This window comes from Crassostrea angulata, chromosome 8 (genome assembly GCF_025612915.1).
Source record: "Crassostrea angulata isolate pt1a10 chromosome 8, ASM2561291v2, whole genome shotgun sequence".
NCBI lineage: Eukaryota > Metazoa > Mollusca > Bivalvia > Ostreida > Ostreidae > Magallana > Magallana angulata.
The window spans coordinates 30,596,768-30,614,596 of NC_069118.1; the positions used below are offsets into that span (position 1 = coordinate 30,596,768).

At 36.1% G+C, this 17,829-nt stretch overlaps 2 protein-coding genes across 3 annotated transcripts in view; one reads left to right on the forward strand and one right to left on the reverse strand.

Annotated features, from left to right (window-relative positions):
• Positions 1-2,204: 2,204 nt before the first annotated feature.
• On the reverse strand, positions 2,205-5,923 carry LOC128161506 (uncharacterized). The gene is made up of 2 exons (XM_052824799.1): positions 5,845-5,923; positions 2,205-3,963 (listed from the first exon to the last, which is right to left on the reverse strand). Exon 2 carries the CDS (start codon positions 3,954-3,956, stop codon positions 2,253-2,255), a length of 1,704 nt encoding a protein of 567 aa, XP_052680759.1. The 5' UTR covers positions 3,957-3,963; positions 5,845-5,923; the 3' UTR covers positions 2,205-2,252.
• A 2,593-nt stretch (positions 5,924-8,516) lies between these two features.
• LOC128161501 (cadherin EGF LAG seven-pass G-type receptor 2-like) overlaps positions 8,517-17,829 on the forward strand; it is a 38,513-nt gene continuing 29,200 nt past the window's right edge. For both annotated transcript variants that reach the window (XM_052824787.1, XM_052824788.1), the window contains exons 1-2: positions 8,517-11,445; positions 11,660-12,572. In XM_052824787.1, the coding sequence (XP_052680747.1) occupies positions 8,755-11,445; positions 11,660-12,572 (3,604 nt within the window). In that variant the 5' untranslated portion in view covers positions 8,517-8,754. The remainder of the gene's footprint in view (positions 11,446-11,659; positions 12,573-17,829) is intronic.

A 17,829-nucleotide genomic window follows, 5' to 3' on the forward strand; every position in this document is an offset into this window, starting at 1 on the left:
TGTTAAAAGACATAAAATTAGTGGAATTCATTAAAACCAATCGCAATTCGCTCATTAGACATTCGAGATTCAAAATTTGAGATTTGAAATACGAGATTCAAGATTCGAAATTCAATATCTAAATTAACCAATCAAATCATGGATCTGAAACCTGTATCCTAGCAACATCAACTCTTGTAAATAACGATCATTCGTACATGCTCTTACCTACAAATAAATGTCTTAACATGCAGCTCGTGTATATATATACGAGAAGTTGTTTTTTAAATGGTTAATTAACTTTGATAAATCAACCCCACACAGTATAAACAATATTTTGTTTGCCCTGTATGTATCCCCCCCCCCCCCCCCCCCCCCGATACATTTTAACCCGTAGTATCATTCGCCCCAATTGTGTTAAAAAATCGGTTCGCGAAGAAAGATTTGTTTCATCTGTAGTAAGTAATTAAAATTGAGTGTAGTTTTAGCAATGAAAAGAAAACCATGGAAGATGTACAACCTCAACGATAACAATCCAAATACGAATAGTTAATTGTAGTGTACAACAATTTTTAGGTCAAAAGAGAGAGAGAGAGAGAGAGAGAGAGAGAGAGAGAGAGAGAGAGAGAGAGAGAGAGAGAGAGAGAGAGAGAGAGAGAGTGGTGTGTAAAGGGACAGCTTTACAATGTACAACCCCCTGAATCAATGTCATTCGAAAATCTGGCAAGATGAAATATATAGAATGCAGAGTATTAAGCTCTCAAATAAATTACGATGTATTTCTTTGAATTTGACGTCTGTGGAAACACAAGAGACATGCATGCATTATGAGTGGATCATCATTTCTGAAGTAAAGAGAACAATTAGATATTAAACCTACTATCTAAAATATTGCAGAGGGGTGCTAGATAGAATGTTCTATAGTCCTACGGACCCAGGGACGTATATACGTCCCTGGAATAACACACCTGGAAAAAGTCAATCTAATTTACTGGACATCATTTGATAATGAAAGATATAATGATAAATAAACTGCACATGTGTCAAATAAGCGAAAAATTTGCAGTTTAGGGATAAAAAATGACCATAAAAAATGAATACCTAAAATAATTATTTCAGTAAGTAACAACAAAAGCCCATATATACGGGATTTGAACTCGGGATGTGCAGATCACAAGTCCCACACTTTATCCACTAGGTTATGGAGTAAGTTACATGTTGCAGTCGATAAAATCCTTTTAATAAAACGAAATGTCGTTTCGATCAGCGGTCAGCCATATTATGATGATGTGTTATTCCACATTAACGGTTTAACCTGAGCGTAGCCTGGTCACGGTAAGAATTTTCTTTCTAACGAGTGCTGATATTGAGGGACGGGGGTTGGTTTTACAGATAGGAATTTAATTATTTAATTATTATGGGCGAGTTAAGAGATGTAATGGCAATTTCAACAAGAGGCACATGGGCCACATCGCTCACCTGAACAACACAACATAAAAGTTAGCTTTATGAAGTTTTATCCAAAATATTGGGACAATGAATGAGTAAAACAGATCCTGTATTAAAAGATTTTCAAAACTTTCTACAGCTGTTCTTATGTTGAGTTCCTTTTGTAACTAAATGATTTCATAGTTATATCACATATTGAGAAAAGATCTTGAACACTTCAAACTTTGAACCCCTTGCGTGCCCCCCCCCCCCCCCCCCCCCCCCCGTACTGTGGCCCAACACTACCCCCAGGTATCATGGTTTGAACAAACTTGAATCATCACTAATTGAGGATGCTTCCATACAAATTACAGCAATTATTTATTGAGAAGAATTTTTAAGGACACCAAAAAATTCTTAATTATCTCCCTATGAAAAAGGGCATGATCCTTCATTTTAACAACCTTGAATCTTCTTTACCTAAGGATGCTTGATGTCAAGTTAAGTTGAAATCAGCCCGGATGTCTGGAGAAGAAGTAAAAAATGTAAAGTGTTTACAGACAAACAAACATACTGATGGATGGACAGACAGATGGATAGATGGATGCTGGTCCTGGTCAAAAAGTGATCAGAAAAGCTCACTTGAACTTTCAGCACAGGTAAGCTAAAAAGGACAGATTCTATAAAAGAAAGGTTAAAATATTATTGCCATCAGTGAATTAATGCATATGCCTATTGCACTCTAAGTTTGGAGCAATTCCCAGGATATGTCAATATTATTTAATTATAAAAAAAAATCTAAGTCACTTTTATTCCATTGACAAAATTTTAACAAATGTTGATGTCTATTTTAAATATCTAATTTTTTTCACATAGCCTTCGTTAAACTCACACACAAACAGATTGTCATTATTGTCCACACACAAACCAAAAGGATCCTTCAGATCACAGTTATCAATGTAACAGAGAAACTGTCCATTCTGATCAAGAATGTGGATACAATGGTTGTCTTTATCTGCTGTCAGAATACGACTCTGGCTGTCTGTTGTGATACCACGGGGTCTAAATGGTTGGTTCTTTGTAACTGAGGAATGACCAGTACATCTGTATCTGTTCTTGGTAAATGAGGGATGACCGGTGTACCTCCATCTGAGTTTCCCGTCCTGATTAACCACCACTACTGCACCAGCCCAAAAGTCAGTTACACAGATGTCATGGTTTCTGTTCTCAGTGATGTATTTAATTGTAATATTCCCTGAGTACAGAGGTTTACCTTCATCATCGAATTGAATGGTTTGTTTCTCTGTAGATCCCGAGTACCGGACAACTTTGGACTGAGTTTCATCATCACAGTACATCGTAAGCAGGAGATCACCAGTTGAGGTGACACACAGATTATAAGGTCTCCATCCATGTAATTTGATCAACTCTTCTGTTTGTCCATTCTTTACTTTATTCACTGTCCTATTTTTCCAGTCAGAATACAGTAGATCCCCATTACTATCCACTGCTATATCATTTGGGAACTTCTCTGATTTCGTTGTGATTGTCTGGAGTAGTGAACCTTTGAGGTTGAAGCATTGGATTTCATTGGTCCTTCCACTAGTCCATATCCTGTCTTCATTAAGACAGGTCACATTGCGTATTATATTATGCCCAGTCTGTATTGTGGCAACCAGCTTAGGCTCATCCAGCAGTTCTCTGACAGAAGTTTTGGGTTGATTAAGTGGGAGGACATTGTCTTCTGTAGCAGTAGATAATGGGGTGATCTTCCCAAACAAACTATACATCTTCTCCTGGTCTATTGGATTTGGAACGAATGTTGGCATTACTACCTTAACTTTGGGTGGAAGCTTGCTAAACTCTCTAATCTTAGAGCTGTATTCAATGGTTGGAGATACTTCAGTGGATTTTTCGAGTTCCCCTAAGGCTAGTAAAGTTTGCTTTATGAGAGACTGTATTCGTTTGATTCCATCCAAATGTTTCTGTAGAATATCTCTGTGTTTTACTTTAATTTCACTGATTTTCATTTTCATTTTGTTGATAACAATGTCAATTGCCGTGTGCCATTGCTCTCCTTGTTTGGACATTGTTGTGGTAAGTTTCTCATATCCTTTATCCAAGTTGGTAAGTTGTTCTTCCAAGTCAGAGGCAATTTCTTCATATGTGGGAGATATAAGATTTTCTAACTGTACTTTATCTTTTTCGATGACTTCTTTCTTTGCCTTGTATACCTCTGTAAATTCTACAAATGTATGGCTCCTGTGTTGCACAGATGTCACACAGGAAGAACAAATCAAAATGTTGTTGCAATTCTCACACTGAAATTCACAGGTTTTGTGCAGGTGTATTTTACATTTTGGATAAATGAGGGTTGATCTTCGTTTTTTAAAAGGGACAATTTTATGTTGATCATATCCATCTGAAATGTGATCTACTACACAGGGCTTGCATAGGTTGACATGACAATAGCCACAGTAGCTGTGCACTGTGGCGGTCTCACAAAGGTCACATCGGGGCACATCCTGGGCACTATGACGGGGGTCCATGATTGTTCTGCAAAAATGAAATATTTAAAGACTCTGACCAATTTGTTGTCGATGATGAGGATCAATAAAAATATTTTAGAGAAAAAATATGACACCTACACTATATGTAAATGTTTGATCACAATCAAGTGGCATATTGAAAAAGATTCGAATTAATAACAAAAATTAAATAATTTAAGCATATTTTAGCTTTTACTTTTTTATATGTTTATATATATATTTTTAAAATGTTTAAAATTATAAAACACTTAAGGTACCTCACTTCACCTAGACTTGTACATTTTAAGACACTACGTCACAAGATGGCGGTTTAAATGTTTTGTTAAAATGTTTATATCATTCGATTGGGTTGTATAGCGTCGTAGCTCAGTGGTTAAAGTATTGGGGTTCTGAACCGCAGATCATGAGTTCGAATCCGCCTGGAGCTTTAATTTGCTCATGTTTACTGGATTAAATTTTCGAAAATGTAATTTTTCATCCAAAATTGCACATTTTTTGCCTATTTGACTTAAATATCTTCTTATCCATTATGATATTGATAATAACCAACAAATTTTCTGCTGATTTGAGAAAATATTTCAAGGTGTAGTGAGCCACCTTAAACTGCCCCCTGGAGGGCTCAGTTGTTGATAGTGCAGCTCTTTATTATTTGTTTCCAGGAACAAAAATGATTAAAGTTGGTAATCAAACTTTTTTAATGTACATGGAATATACATTTTTACATGATTGAGACAGGGATTTTAGTGAATGTTTTCTTGCAATACATAGAATTAAAAAATTACTAATTTTTGTCTTTGTAAACAAATAATAAAGACAGGTCCAGCACAATCTCCTGATTTAGTTATATAGCTTGAAAAAGCTATATAGCTTAATAAAGCTATTCTTAATAGCTTGATTTAGCTATTTTGTCATTTAAATGTGTATCTTTTTCAGCATGTGAACAAAATCGCACTTTAGTGCAGTGAGAGTTTTCAGCTTTGTACTGTTCTGTAAACAATGCATGTAAAGATTACTCATCAATTTGTGTCTCTTTCAGAGACTTTGCACGTAAAATTTTAAAATTGGTAATAATTCAGCACTATCATGACTATGTAAAGAAATCATACTTATCCATGCCTCATCCACAGGGGCTCGTCACGAAGTTTTTTCAACCTTTTATATATACCACCTCTATACTATAAAATACACGTGTATTTTATAGTATAGAGGTGTAAATATAAAAGGTTGAAAAAACTTTGTGACGAGCCCCTGTGCCTCATCACACAAGGTGGTGGACATGCAGTTACCCAAACAATGGAAATATATTTTTGCTTAAAAGTGTTCAAAAGCAGCAGTATTGAAACTAATTTTAATAACTAAATAAGGGTTGCTTTTTAAATGGTTTATGGTATAAACATGAGCGGTAATCAACTTGTGATTTTTAAAAAATATTTCTGCTAATTAACATTTTTGTGAAAAACTTTATCAAGCTATTCTGAATACTTTTATTAATCAAGCTATATAGCTAAATCAGGAGATTGTGCTGGACCTGGACATGCTGAAAGAGCTGCACATACTGATAAACCTATGCGCTATGTCCATTAAACACTGTTAAAAAAAAGTATGTACATTGAATACACTTTTTTAACATGACTGAAACGGGGGGTTTCAGCGAATTTATTTATTGCAATACACAGAAATAAACATAAGATTACCAATTTTAATCAATTTTTTCTTCGGGAAAAAATAATTAGGAAATTCACTATCCAACAACCAAGCCCCTGTGGTGCATAAGCCCTAATAAACATATACATTTATAGTTTACCTTATATTATCTATTTAATTTAAATTTACATTATTTAAGGCATAAGTTTTCTTTGCAAAATTCATTTTCCAAAAAAAATCTTACCTTGTTTAATATATTAATTTAATATCTTTAAGTTTAACCGTCTTGGGAAAACGTGTGTCTAAAACATGGCCGAACATTCTCTAATGCAAAAGTAAATAGAGTTACTCCCCGTACCTTTTTGTCAAACCTCTTGATTGTTGCATGCGCGGATCCAGAAAAAAAAATTCAAAGGGGGTAGGGGGTCCGACAGTTATTTGAGTTTGCCTCAGTTAGCCTGAGTTTGTCTGATGCATATTTTCGGTAATTTTGTATCGTGAATGCAAAACAACTTTTTAATGCTTTAATTGATGTTTCGGTAGCAAGCAAAAATTTTGCTTAAAAGTGTTTTCAAACATTTAAGATATCGAATCTAATAAAAATTAGATGTTAAAGCCACTAGCTTACTCGCTACCACGTCCAAATTCCATTTTCAGAGGAAAACATTTTTTTTTTTACTGCAAACGTTTCAATTTAAAAAAAATCCAAGAAAATAGCTAATGTGTGATTTTTAAAAAAAAGTTATTTATGTTAAAAAATTTTGAAAGTCAAGACGAGGTGAATAGTGGAAATCTGTTACGCGATCTAAATAAAAAAAAATAGTTTAGTAAGAAATGAAAATTGGTTATGTAGACACAATTTACATGCCATTTATGTGTACATTTTTTACCAGCAAGGCAATCATTGCATGCTGTGTCATGTTGTAAATTCTATATTTACACCCATCCAATAAATTTAAAATTTACAACATGACAGCTGCATTCGGCATTACATTGTGTTGCAGTGGTGTGTATATTTAGCATTAATATATTCACCTAATAATGTGATCATGAGTGGCCGGTCTTAACATTGAAGGGAGGCTAAACTTGACACATCAATTATCGCTATTTGTGTCACACGACCAATATACATGCGCATGGACTGAAGAATAATTCTTTGAAGTAAATTTGTTTAATGCAAAAATATTTCTCTAAAACTTTGCTTGTGCGTTTTTTGTTTTTATTATTATTATTTTTTTTTTGTATTGTATTAATTTTCATTTTATTTGCATAGTTAGCTTGTAAGGATAAAGAGATACTCGTCTTCAGCTTCTCCGATGTAACAAAATTCACAATTGAATTCATCTAAACATTTATATAACTCTACGTCTGTCAGTATTGTTGCAAACCATTGCTCTATCAATATAATTTGTGGAGTGACAATCGCTTTAATAGAAAACCCACAGCCATCAGAAATATGTTTCCAAGAGTAAAACTGGTAAAAAAAAATGTGACTAGAACATGGAAGTACGTGTATTTGTACAAATAAACAAATAAAGTCTCACAATTTGTGTTTCTTTCATGTATATAAAAAAATACGCTCGCCTCTGTATCACTATTTTCTACATTGATATTACCGATTTACTTCTGTAAGTATTTTTAATACACAAATTTTATATGCTCGGAGTATACCCATGTACTTTGACAGATATTTTTTTAAAACTCTTACTTCTTTCGATTTTTTTTATTGGGGGGGGGGGGGGGGGAGAAGGGGGGGGGGTGTGTGTAAAATAACCTCATATCTCGGAGCCATTACTAACACTCAATACATGTACTTATCAAAAATGCATAATTTCTCTTCCAATGTCCCAGAAATTTTTGTTACAAATATATTAGAAAGTTCGTCTAAAGGAAACAATTAATACATCCATCAAACAATATTTCTCGCAGTTGAAATCTTTATTCTGCATGCGATTTAGTAACTATATACTTGTAACTCGTAATTTTTTACCTTGATAGTTTCACTTCGATCGTTAGCTGCAGGACTGTAGCTCCCGGTCTGAAAAAAATCGGATGGACGACCTGGGTGGTCCATCCGAATTTTTTCAGACCGGGAGCTACAGTCCTGCAGCTATTCGATCGTGTGAATTAAACTTGCATAAAGTTTAATCAAAATATTTAGGAATCATTTCATCACTTTCAGCAGAGGACTTTTGGTAAAATGACTGAGAGTCGGTGCACTTTTTTAAAAAAAATTTAAACAGTCAAGTGAAATTACAAAAATAGGGGTTTTTTTAAAGCTAAAACTTTTGTATGATCCCATGATGGAATACATAACAAATATCAGCTCCTATGTTTCTAAAATAATTTGAATATATGGTCGATAATTCATAGTGTTTTTAGTGTACAGACTTATACATCTGGCATTTTGTTTTCACTCTAGATACTGTGGCAAAAATGTTGGAGAGAGAGAGAGAGAGAGAGAGAGAGAGAGAGAGAGAGAGAGAGAGAGAGAGAGTTGCCCCCCTTTCCACAGACTAGATGCGATCAACAAATCGTCTTTAATTTGTTTATCATTCTTTGTATCAAGATAAACTGTAATAATTTCATTTTGTCTTTGTAAATATTAAATTATTTTTTTTCTAAAGCAGGCCAGTGTATATGTCCTGTACCCGTTTTTTACCTGTTCACATGCAGGTAGCACATTACACAAGATTCAAAATATCTATCGATTTCCGACGGCTGTTACGTTTTCCTCCTACCAAATTTACAAAAATGATTGTATATTCACTTTTTGCTATTTTTTAGATTAAAATGTAAGACTTCGTTTTCCGAAAATACCGTATTGATTTGATTTTGATAGCAATAGGTTAAAAAAATGTTGACAACAAGTATGAGACTCGTCGTTGTATTTGTTCCGAGGGAGTAACGGGGAAGCGCATGTCACCCTCATTGAAATCAAAGCCACATTCTGTCGAAGGATAAGCTAGCATTGAGACATCGGATTATCTATTTTCAACATGTGTAAGAAAATGGTGACCTAACTGAAACGTCAAAATGCGGTAAAGGGCATCATTTTTGTAAATTTATAAGTTGTAATGTCTCGAAAATGTCTTAGAATATTTGGATTCACCTGTGTCGCGTTTCTTGAATAGAATTCAAGAGAAAGAAAAAAATGGGTGTGCATGCGTCGCCGACCCGATATAGCGGTGTATGGTTGTGGGGTGTTACTGTGATTTTGGTGCAATTCATGGAGGTGACAAGTATAAGTGTTCATGTGGATTGGAGTGATATTTCTTCAGGGAAGGAAATTTATAACGTGAGTGCAAATGAAGGAGACTGGAATTACAAAGCATTGAAATTCGCACATAACGGTAGAAGTGGAAATTCTTCGGTAGAAATTAGAAATGGTGCTGTTTATCTCAAATCAAGTGTTCCGTGTGACCAAATAGAAAACCCCTTTGAAATTGGTGTTTTATCAACAACAAATAATAAGGAAACGATAGTCGTGGCTTTGTTGCCATTAAAAATCAACATTCAGGGGAAAAACTGTCTCGTTCCCAAACACAGGAAAGCTCATAGAAGAAGGGTGAGGGATGAAAAATTTCGAATAAGTGTCAAAAGCAAGGATTACTATTCCAATCGGTGCTTTCAAAAACAAGATACTGTGCTCAATTTCGGGGCATTATTTCCAGTTACCCTTGACAAATGTAGAAAAGTCGATTTTCATGTTAAAGATAATTCCTCGCTCATTGGTTTTAACAAGAAATCCAGGTCATTTTATGCACTTCAGAACTTCTGTACATCATCCTCAAAATTTGCAATAAACGGTCGTTTGTTTTTAAGAAAGTGCCATGATTCTCCTCGACATCTAGAAATCCCTGTGAAAATAACATTCAGAAATATGTTTAATTTTCAAGCTTATCCCGTTTCAAATTCCCCCAATCAAAACCATGTCAGGGTCAGAAGGCAAGCAATCAACAATTCCCCAACATTTCCGCAAATAAGTTATACGGCATCGGTGCAAGAAAAGAAGAATCCTGGGTACCATGTGATCACATTGTCGGCCATAGATACCGACAGTGGTGAAAACGGGGTGTTAACATATAGTATGACGGCTCAAAGTGACCAGAGAAGTCAAGATATGTTCGCCATCAATCCTGCGACTGGATTAATAAATACCACAAAGATGCTGGATAGAGAACAGATTCAAAGCCACAAATTTGCTATATATGCTAGAGACAATGGCTACCCCCAGCTTTCTGGTGTTTGTATGCTCACGATAGACGTACTGGATGTCAACGATAATGACCCAAAGTTTGAGAAAACCGTCTACTATCAAGAAATTTCTGAGGACCTGCCAATTTCCTCCACTGTCATGACAATCAAAGCAACTGATTCGGACGATGGAAAAAATGCTGAAATAAGATATCGCATCATTGAAAATCAACAGTCCTCTACGTTTATGATTGAGCCGATAACAGGGACGATCACGACTAGAGTGGAGTTGGATCGTGAAACAGTGGCCTCGTATCAAATAATCGTCCAGGCCACGGACCAAGGGGATGTGGAAACCAGACGATCGGCAACTGCCACCGTTAATATTGCAGTGTTAGACGAAAATGACAACTACCCGCAGTTCTCTCAGAGAACCTATCGGGTGAATGTATCTGAGGACTTGAACTTCAACACAGGGCAGGCTGTTATTGCCAAGGTGACCGCAACTGATAAAGACCTGGGCAAAAATGGACAGATTACGTACAACATATTCGGAGGCAACACGTATGATACGTTCAGGATTGAGGCTGCCACTGGTGAGATATCCATTCAGAAACAGCTGGACTACGAAAGTATCAAAGAGTACAGGCTTTCCATTCAGGCGCAGGATCAAGGTGCCCCGCCAAGAACCAACAGCACTGATGTCATAGTCGTGGTTGACGATGTCAACGACAATCCGCCGGTGTTCCACGCAGCACCGTACAGAGACACGGTTCCTGAAAACGAGCCAATAAACAATACGGTTGTTACCGTGCAGGCGCAAGACAGAGATGGTGGCTTGAATTCTAAGCTTGTGTACTCCATAGTGAACCCTGATAATACTTTGCCATTCTGGATCGATTCCACAACCGGAGATATTAAGGTGAAATCTGAGCTGGACAGAGAGAAGCAGGATAGTTATAGTTTTGTGGTGAAGGCAAAAGACCAGGGCACCCCTGTACTATCAGACACTGCTAGTGTGTTTCTGACCATCAGAGATGTCAACGACAATGCACCTGTATTTGCTCAGAAGATATACAACAAGTCCGTTTCCGAATCAACAGCAGTCACCACTCGAATTCTCAGCGTATCTGCCACAGATGCAGACAACAATGACAATGCGTACATCACGTACACTATCGCAAGTGGTAATGCAAACAATGCATTCCAGATCAGCACCATTAATGGGGAAGGTATGATCTCCCTTCAGAGACAACTCAACTTCAAAGAGCATTCCCAGTATCAGCTTGAGGTCAGGGCCACCGACCTCGGTGGTCTCTACGACTCCGCCCAAGTTCGCATTTATGTCCTTGACACCAACAAATACAGACCCCAGTTCCAGCACACCCCATATAAGATTGAGGTCAGCGAAAATGTGGCGGTCGGGTCCTCCATATTCCAGGTTCTGGCCATAGACCAAGATGTAGGCGAGAATGGAAGGGTTAGTTACAGGCTCGGACAGGGAACCAGCAACTTTGAAATTGATGAGAATTCAGGCGACATTAAGACTCGTGTGAAGTTGGACAGAGAGACAACAGAGAGCATGTCCTTTGCAGTGGAGGCACACGACCACGGCCAACCCCCACAGTCCACTGTTGTGATGGTGTCTGTAAGTATAAAATAAATAGATAGAAGATTCTTTAATTTTGACTTTTCAAAATATGTTGACAAGTATGAACATTGTTGGCTTTAAAAACAAATGTGTTATCCATAATCAATTATTTTACTGTCCGAAAAATTTTCTCTGGAAAAAAAATTAATAATGCTCATTTATTAATTAATTGAACGTTTAGATAAATGAGTTTAATTTTTGGTTTTTTCAGGTCATTATAAAGGATGAAAATGACAATGTCCCTCACTTTACCAATGACACCTTTACTGGCTTTGTAATGGAGGATGCTAATGTTGGGAAAAGTGTGATGCAAATCTTTGCGATTGACGAAGACAAAGGCAACAATGCCAAGATCTCCTACAGCCTTCTCTTCTCTGCAAACCCACCAAGTGATGATTTCTCTGTTGATCCTGTGTCGGGTGTGATCAGGGTTGCCAAGAAGCTTGATCGGGAGACTGTGGCCATGTACAACTTGAAAGCCGTTGCCACTGATGGAGGTATACCTGCAAAATCATCTACAGTTGGAGTCAGGATAACTATTGGAGATATAAACGATAACCCGCCAAAGTTTCCTTCAAAAGAAATTGAAATTAGGGTGCCTGAGAAGACGCCAGTTGGTTCCGTTTTAATGAAGATTTCGGCTTCTGATCCAGATGAAGGGGTGAATGCTGAAGTGGAGTATGAAAAAATTGATGGTCTGGATTCGGACAAGTTTGATCTCAGTTACACGACTGGTGAACCGGCAATTCTTAAGAATCGGGTCGACTTCGATTATGAGGAAGGACAACGAATATTTCATGTCAAAATTTCCGCCAAATCAAGGCCTCTCTTTGAAGACGCTACTTTGATCATCTCCATTCAAGATGTCAACGACAATCCACCAGAGCTTGAGGACTTTTCGATCATTTTCAATAATTTTGAGGAGAATTTTATAACCGGTCCCATCGGTCGAATCCCTGCATTCGACAAAGACGAAATTGATCGGAACAAGCTGAGGTACAAGATTCTAGGTGGCAATGAGGCGCATTTTCTGGACCTTGATGCCTCGACTGGAGAACTGACCCTGGACTATCGCCTCAATACAGATGTCCCGCGGAATGGAACGATTCAAGTGCAAGTGACAGGTAATAATTCTTTAATCTTTAAGCAAAAATTTTGTTGTGAAAGATGAGGGGAGGGACCCCACAGTTGGGATAAGATCGGTGTCTCGATCATTATTTGGAATAAATCATTGGAGTTTCATATTTATATGTGAAGGAGCTGTAAATGGCCTCATTTTAGACAATTTTGTACAATTGTGTTGCCTATAGAGGTAGTTTATGAAATTTTCATTTGTGTGGTACATGTATACATGGTATATACCCCATTAAATATTAACCGACAAACTTAAAAAAAGATTACAAGTGCAATTTCTGTGAATACAGTTATAAATATTTTTTCCAATTTGCATATGACATTTGAGTAGGTGCTGAATCATGTTAAGAAGTCTTTAGTGTGGGGTATTAGAAAGCGGAGAAGGGGGAATTTAATTTCAGTCTAGAAAATTCACATTCTTGGTTTTGGGTAATCTTTTGTGTATCATGTTCGCCTGCTCATAAAATTCCCGTTAATTCCCGTTAATTCAGACGTCCGCGACCATCTTATTTTAGCATGTAATAGAAAAATTCCCTTCAATTTTAGGAGCTGTGAAAACACATAATAGGTGGAAAAAACCCATATGTTTAACATGTTTAAAAGAAAAATTTTAAGACTTTAAAATTTCCGACTTGTGGTGAATTCTTGATCTTGAAGTGTGTATAAACGTTATAATTGTTTCATGAAGTACAAATTGAAAATAACAGTGTTTAAATTTGAAGAGATTTTATATACTGTGATATTTTTTTTAATGGACTTCTAGAGCTCTGTAATATAGTATATAATATTTATATAATTACCTTTTAAAGAAGAAAATGGTCAATTAATAAGGATTCTCCCACCATATGTGTATAAATTCAATTGTTTACTATATTTATAATGTATGAACAACCCAGTAGGGTCTGATGTAAAAACAACATTCTTCATGCGGGGAAAAAATAGTGGGCTTTGCGTACTTCAAACATATGATTCACTCAGATCAATGTGTACACACACACTCAGACAAGAATATCCTGCACAACCCAAGCTCTTTTTTAAAAGGCCGTGAAATAAAATCAATAGAATGTGTAAGGCTATGTATTGGAATGATCGGTAAATATTTGTGCATAGAGTAACCCCATTACTTTTCTCTCTTCTTTTTCTCCGCTAATATTTCATTCCCACACAAAGATTTTTCTGTAAGCAGAAGGATACAAAAGGAAAAGTTTAGAGAACAAATTAAACTTAATTACATTTTGAAGGCGTTTGTTTGCCCTTAGGTAGTACTTTCCATCTGTCCAAAGAGAGAATTTTAAAGATGATTTTTGTGTTTTCTTTGTTGACTGCTAATTAAACAATTTATCATTAAGTGGCCTTTTTTTAGTATAATTACATATCTTACAAAAGCAACCAAATTCAAAATGTCAGAATTAATTACCAAGAGCTTCATTAAGAATGAAAGTGCAAATAAAAGGACAATTAATTTTGATGACAACTAAATGATAAACTGGAGTTCATTGCCTAAATGTATTAGCAGCATAATTGTCAAACCAACAGTTCACCTGTCAGTATTTTTTATGCATATCTAAAAACATCTGTTCACCTTATGGTTCATATATTTAAAGATTGAGTTAGATATTTTAGAAACTTTATATGATGGATTCCCGAAGCAACTACAAGTACATAAAATTTCTGTTTTTATGCTCTCTCTCTGAGAGTATATGGTTTTTCTATATACTACCCCCCTCCCCCCCCAATATTTTCTCTTTTCCTTGATTTGAATCAGACAGCAGTATTGAATAATTTATAGCAATATTGGACATTACTGATACACATCTATTCATGGAGGTTTACTCAGAGTAGCTAGATTGGTATTTGATGTCTCTGATTAATTGATTTTTTCATTAAGCCACAGTGGTCAGTGTAACTTATTGAATATTGATTTGTACTGTTGCATAAGCAGTGGATGGTAAGGCGCAAGACTCTTCTTAAACTCGTTATCATCCTTAATTAACAGGGTCAGATCAAGCGATCAATAAGAGACTCTTACTGAGTGATGGTTGATATATTATAGCCAACTTGTGCAATACTGTGTGGAAGAATGGTCAGGTGGACAGAATATTGACCATCCAGCTAAAGTAGCTCAGTTGGTAGAATGCCAGGCAAAAATAAAGCTATATGGTTCTTGGTTCAATTCTCAATGACTGTCACAGAAAATTTATCAATTCTCAATTTGTTGTGGAACCTTACCAATTATTTTCATCATGTTCATAGCTAGGTTGCTTTATGAGAGTTGCACAGATGTTGCAGCAGTAGATCGTATTTACAATTTGTTGCCTGTTGTACATGTTATAATTTACCTCGTTTAGATTTCTACATGACTATATATTGTAGCTTTGCAGATCAACATTATATCCTTCCTTGATGATATAGATGTTTTAAAAAACCTTACCACTCGTCTGCCAAAAGCCCCATGCATTGACATGTAGATTTTTTAGATATTTGGGTTATCTGAAACACATCTGATTAAAATAACGAGACTTTTCATCAAATACATTGATTGTGTTTCTGTATCGATTTAGATCTAACCGACACATTCTCAAATTTTAATGTTCATGTATGTGCATAATTTTCAAACATCCGTTATATGTTTGGAGATCAGTCACCGTCTTTTTGATTAGCAATTTTGCCATTTATGTGCTTCTGAATACCTGCGCCTATTAACGGCTAGTCATCTAATCGGAATATCTTCTGTACCTGATCAAATTACTCTTCTTTTTGAGGCTCCTTAAATTCTGTAAGAGATTTTTTTTTTTAAATGGAATTGTCAATCAATTTGCAGCAATTATTTGAGTTGTAAACGGTGGTGATTTAACATAAAAAAAAAAAAAAACTCGGAGAATGAATTTGGTGAATTTCCTCCCGTTTTTGTATTATTATAGAACGTACTCCCTATAGTGTATGACTTTAGGGCGTTTAGACTGTCCTTTATTCCTCAGCGGACATGAAAAGGCAGTTATTTTATTATAAGACAGGTTTTATCGTTTTTGTTAAAGCATTTTTGTCAGAAAGGTGTTCCAACTTCCGAATGCATTTTATTGAATGTCATAAAAGTTTATGTGTTTTAAACAGTTTGAATGGTGTGTCTAAGTTCACAGCTAGGTACTTTGGTGAAATAATGCCCTGAGATTGATCAAGTGGTAAATAAGACTCCATGACTTACGGTTGAGGGCGGTTAATCTGAAAGACTGTTATCATTTATTGAATACTTTCTTTTCAGAAAAATCCCTGTTTAATACAAACAATGGTTCATGATGACAATTTCAGTTTATTAAGTAGAAAAAAAATCTTTTCATGAGATAACATCGGATAAGTTGCAATATTGTGTCAAGTAATAGATTCATGTAACAATATAACACATTATGGTCCTTGAATGGCAGGATTAGGTGTGATTTGGGGATAGGAACCCTTCTAATAGCTGGGATAATCCACGACTTAAGTCCCTGTTTGTTATTCTTTTAACACTGACCAGTATTACTTCTGGCTTAGGACATGTATTGCAAGCAACAGGTGCTCGGGGATTAGGATTTTGAAAAAGAGGAAAAGCCCCTATTAGCACTCAGAATCCCTTTAATGTGCAGTATTTATGTAACAAACCCAAATCCTGACTTTGTTTTCCAAATTTTAAAGATTGGGGGGGGGGGGGGGGGGGGAGGGAGAGGGTTTAGTGTCTCAATATATATATCTGTCATAAGTTGAATATTGGATTAAACCAATAAAGAAGGTCGATCCTGCTGTGAATTTGGATAGGTATTGACTGGACAATGGAGTGGTGTTGTTTGTTGACACATTCCTTGGATTTTGGAGATATATAATGGTTAAAGTGCCTAAACCAGCTCTCTTGCAAAAACATATGGGTTTTTCTTTCTCAAATTAGCATTTAATTCACTGGTTGAAAAAGAAATTATCTTGCCTATGTATTATTAATGCACGGAGGGGGGTAAATAAAGTTATGGTGTTATTGAATACTATGAAAAGGGTTACATTGACCTTGCTAAAAAATTTCACTATAGTGCACATAGGTATACATGTATTTCTTTACTCATATAATTATGCAAATAAATCAACAGTTTGCAAACCATTTAAATATTATGATCTAGTGATAAATAACTCTTTTGAAATTCAAATACTTCTATAATCCAAGGAGGTAAAACATATTCTTTTGGCACATGTATTAAACTAGATAGAAAAGTGTGAAAGGGATGGAGGTGGTTGGCTATAGCTATACTATTTTGTAAATTGGTTCCTCTATCCAGTTATATCCTTTTGCGTTTGCCCTGTGACTACCCACAATCCTCTCTTTACCCCCAGGTTTTTTTTTGTTATCACCCTGCCTAATACCACTGATATCCCAGGCATTAATGTCCCCCGCTATGACCTCCCCCCAAAATGTCTCCATTAAAATACCATGGAATCCTCCCAGTATGTGGTATACCGATTCTCCTAGAGACTTACTACGACAAAGTCCCTAATCCCTATAGAGAGCAGGGTGAGTCAATTCCAAGATCAACACCAACGTTTGATTTATGAGGTGTAGGTAAAGCCGGCCCATGTTCAAAGGTTTCCGGACCCCTTGCTATCAGTCTGGGGAAACAGCTAGTATATCTAGCCTGGGGTAGGGCATATATAATATTGAAGGCTGCCCAGAGTTCTAAAGGTTTCTTATCTCTCTTTCTCTGTAGGTATTGATTCCATTGTTTCACTTATGCACTGCTTGATTTATAATCCTCTGTTTTAATTTGATCTGTGTAGTTTTATTGCTGCCTGGATGTCACATTCTAGTAGTCGGTATGAATACAAAGTAGGGTAGAACTCTAACAGTGAGTGTCTGAGTGAGGAGTGGAATGGAGACTCTGTGGCGATTGTCATATATCATATGAGGGTCCAGAAAAAAGATTACATTTCGGTCACATTTGAGATCTTTCCTTATTACATGTAACTTAAGGTACTTGTAATCTGTTGTTGGTACCCTGAGTGGGATCAGAAAACCTAGTAGTATGAAAGAAGGCATAAGTGAAATTAAAAATGACGAAGCAAATATCTATCAATTGTATGCTGCGTTGTAGATCTCCTATAAGCATGATACATAAAATTACATTGGACCAAAATCTTTAAATTTGTAATCCAGAACACATGGACCCGAAAACGAGTTGTTTTACCAAAAAATTACTACCTGAAAAGTGTAAGTCTAAGTAAGCTAGATGACAA

What these genes read in the sequence shown, in the direction of transcription:
- LOC128161506 (XM_052824799.1), bottom strand. Translation starts at nt 3,956, where the DNA reads ATGGACCCCCGTCATAGTGCCCAGGATGTGCCCCGATGTGACCTTTGT.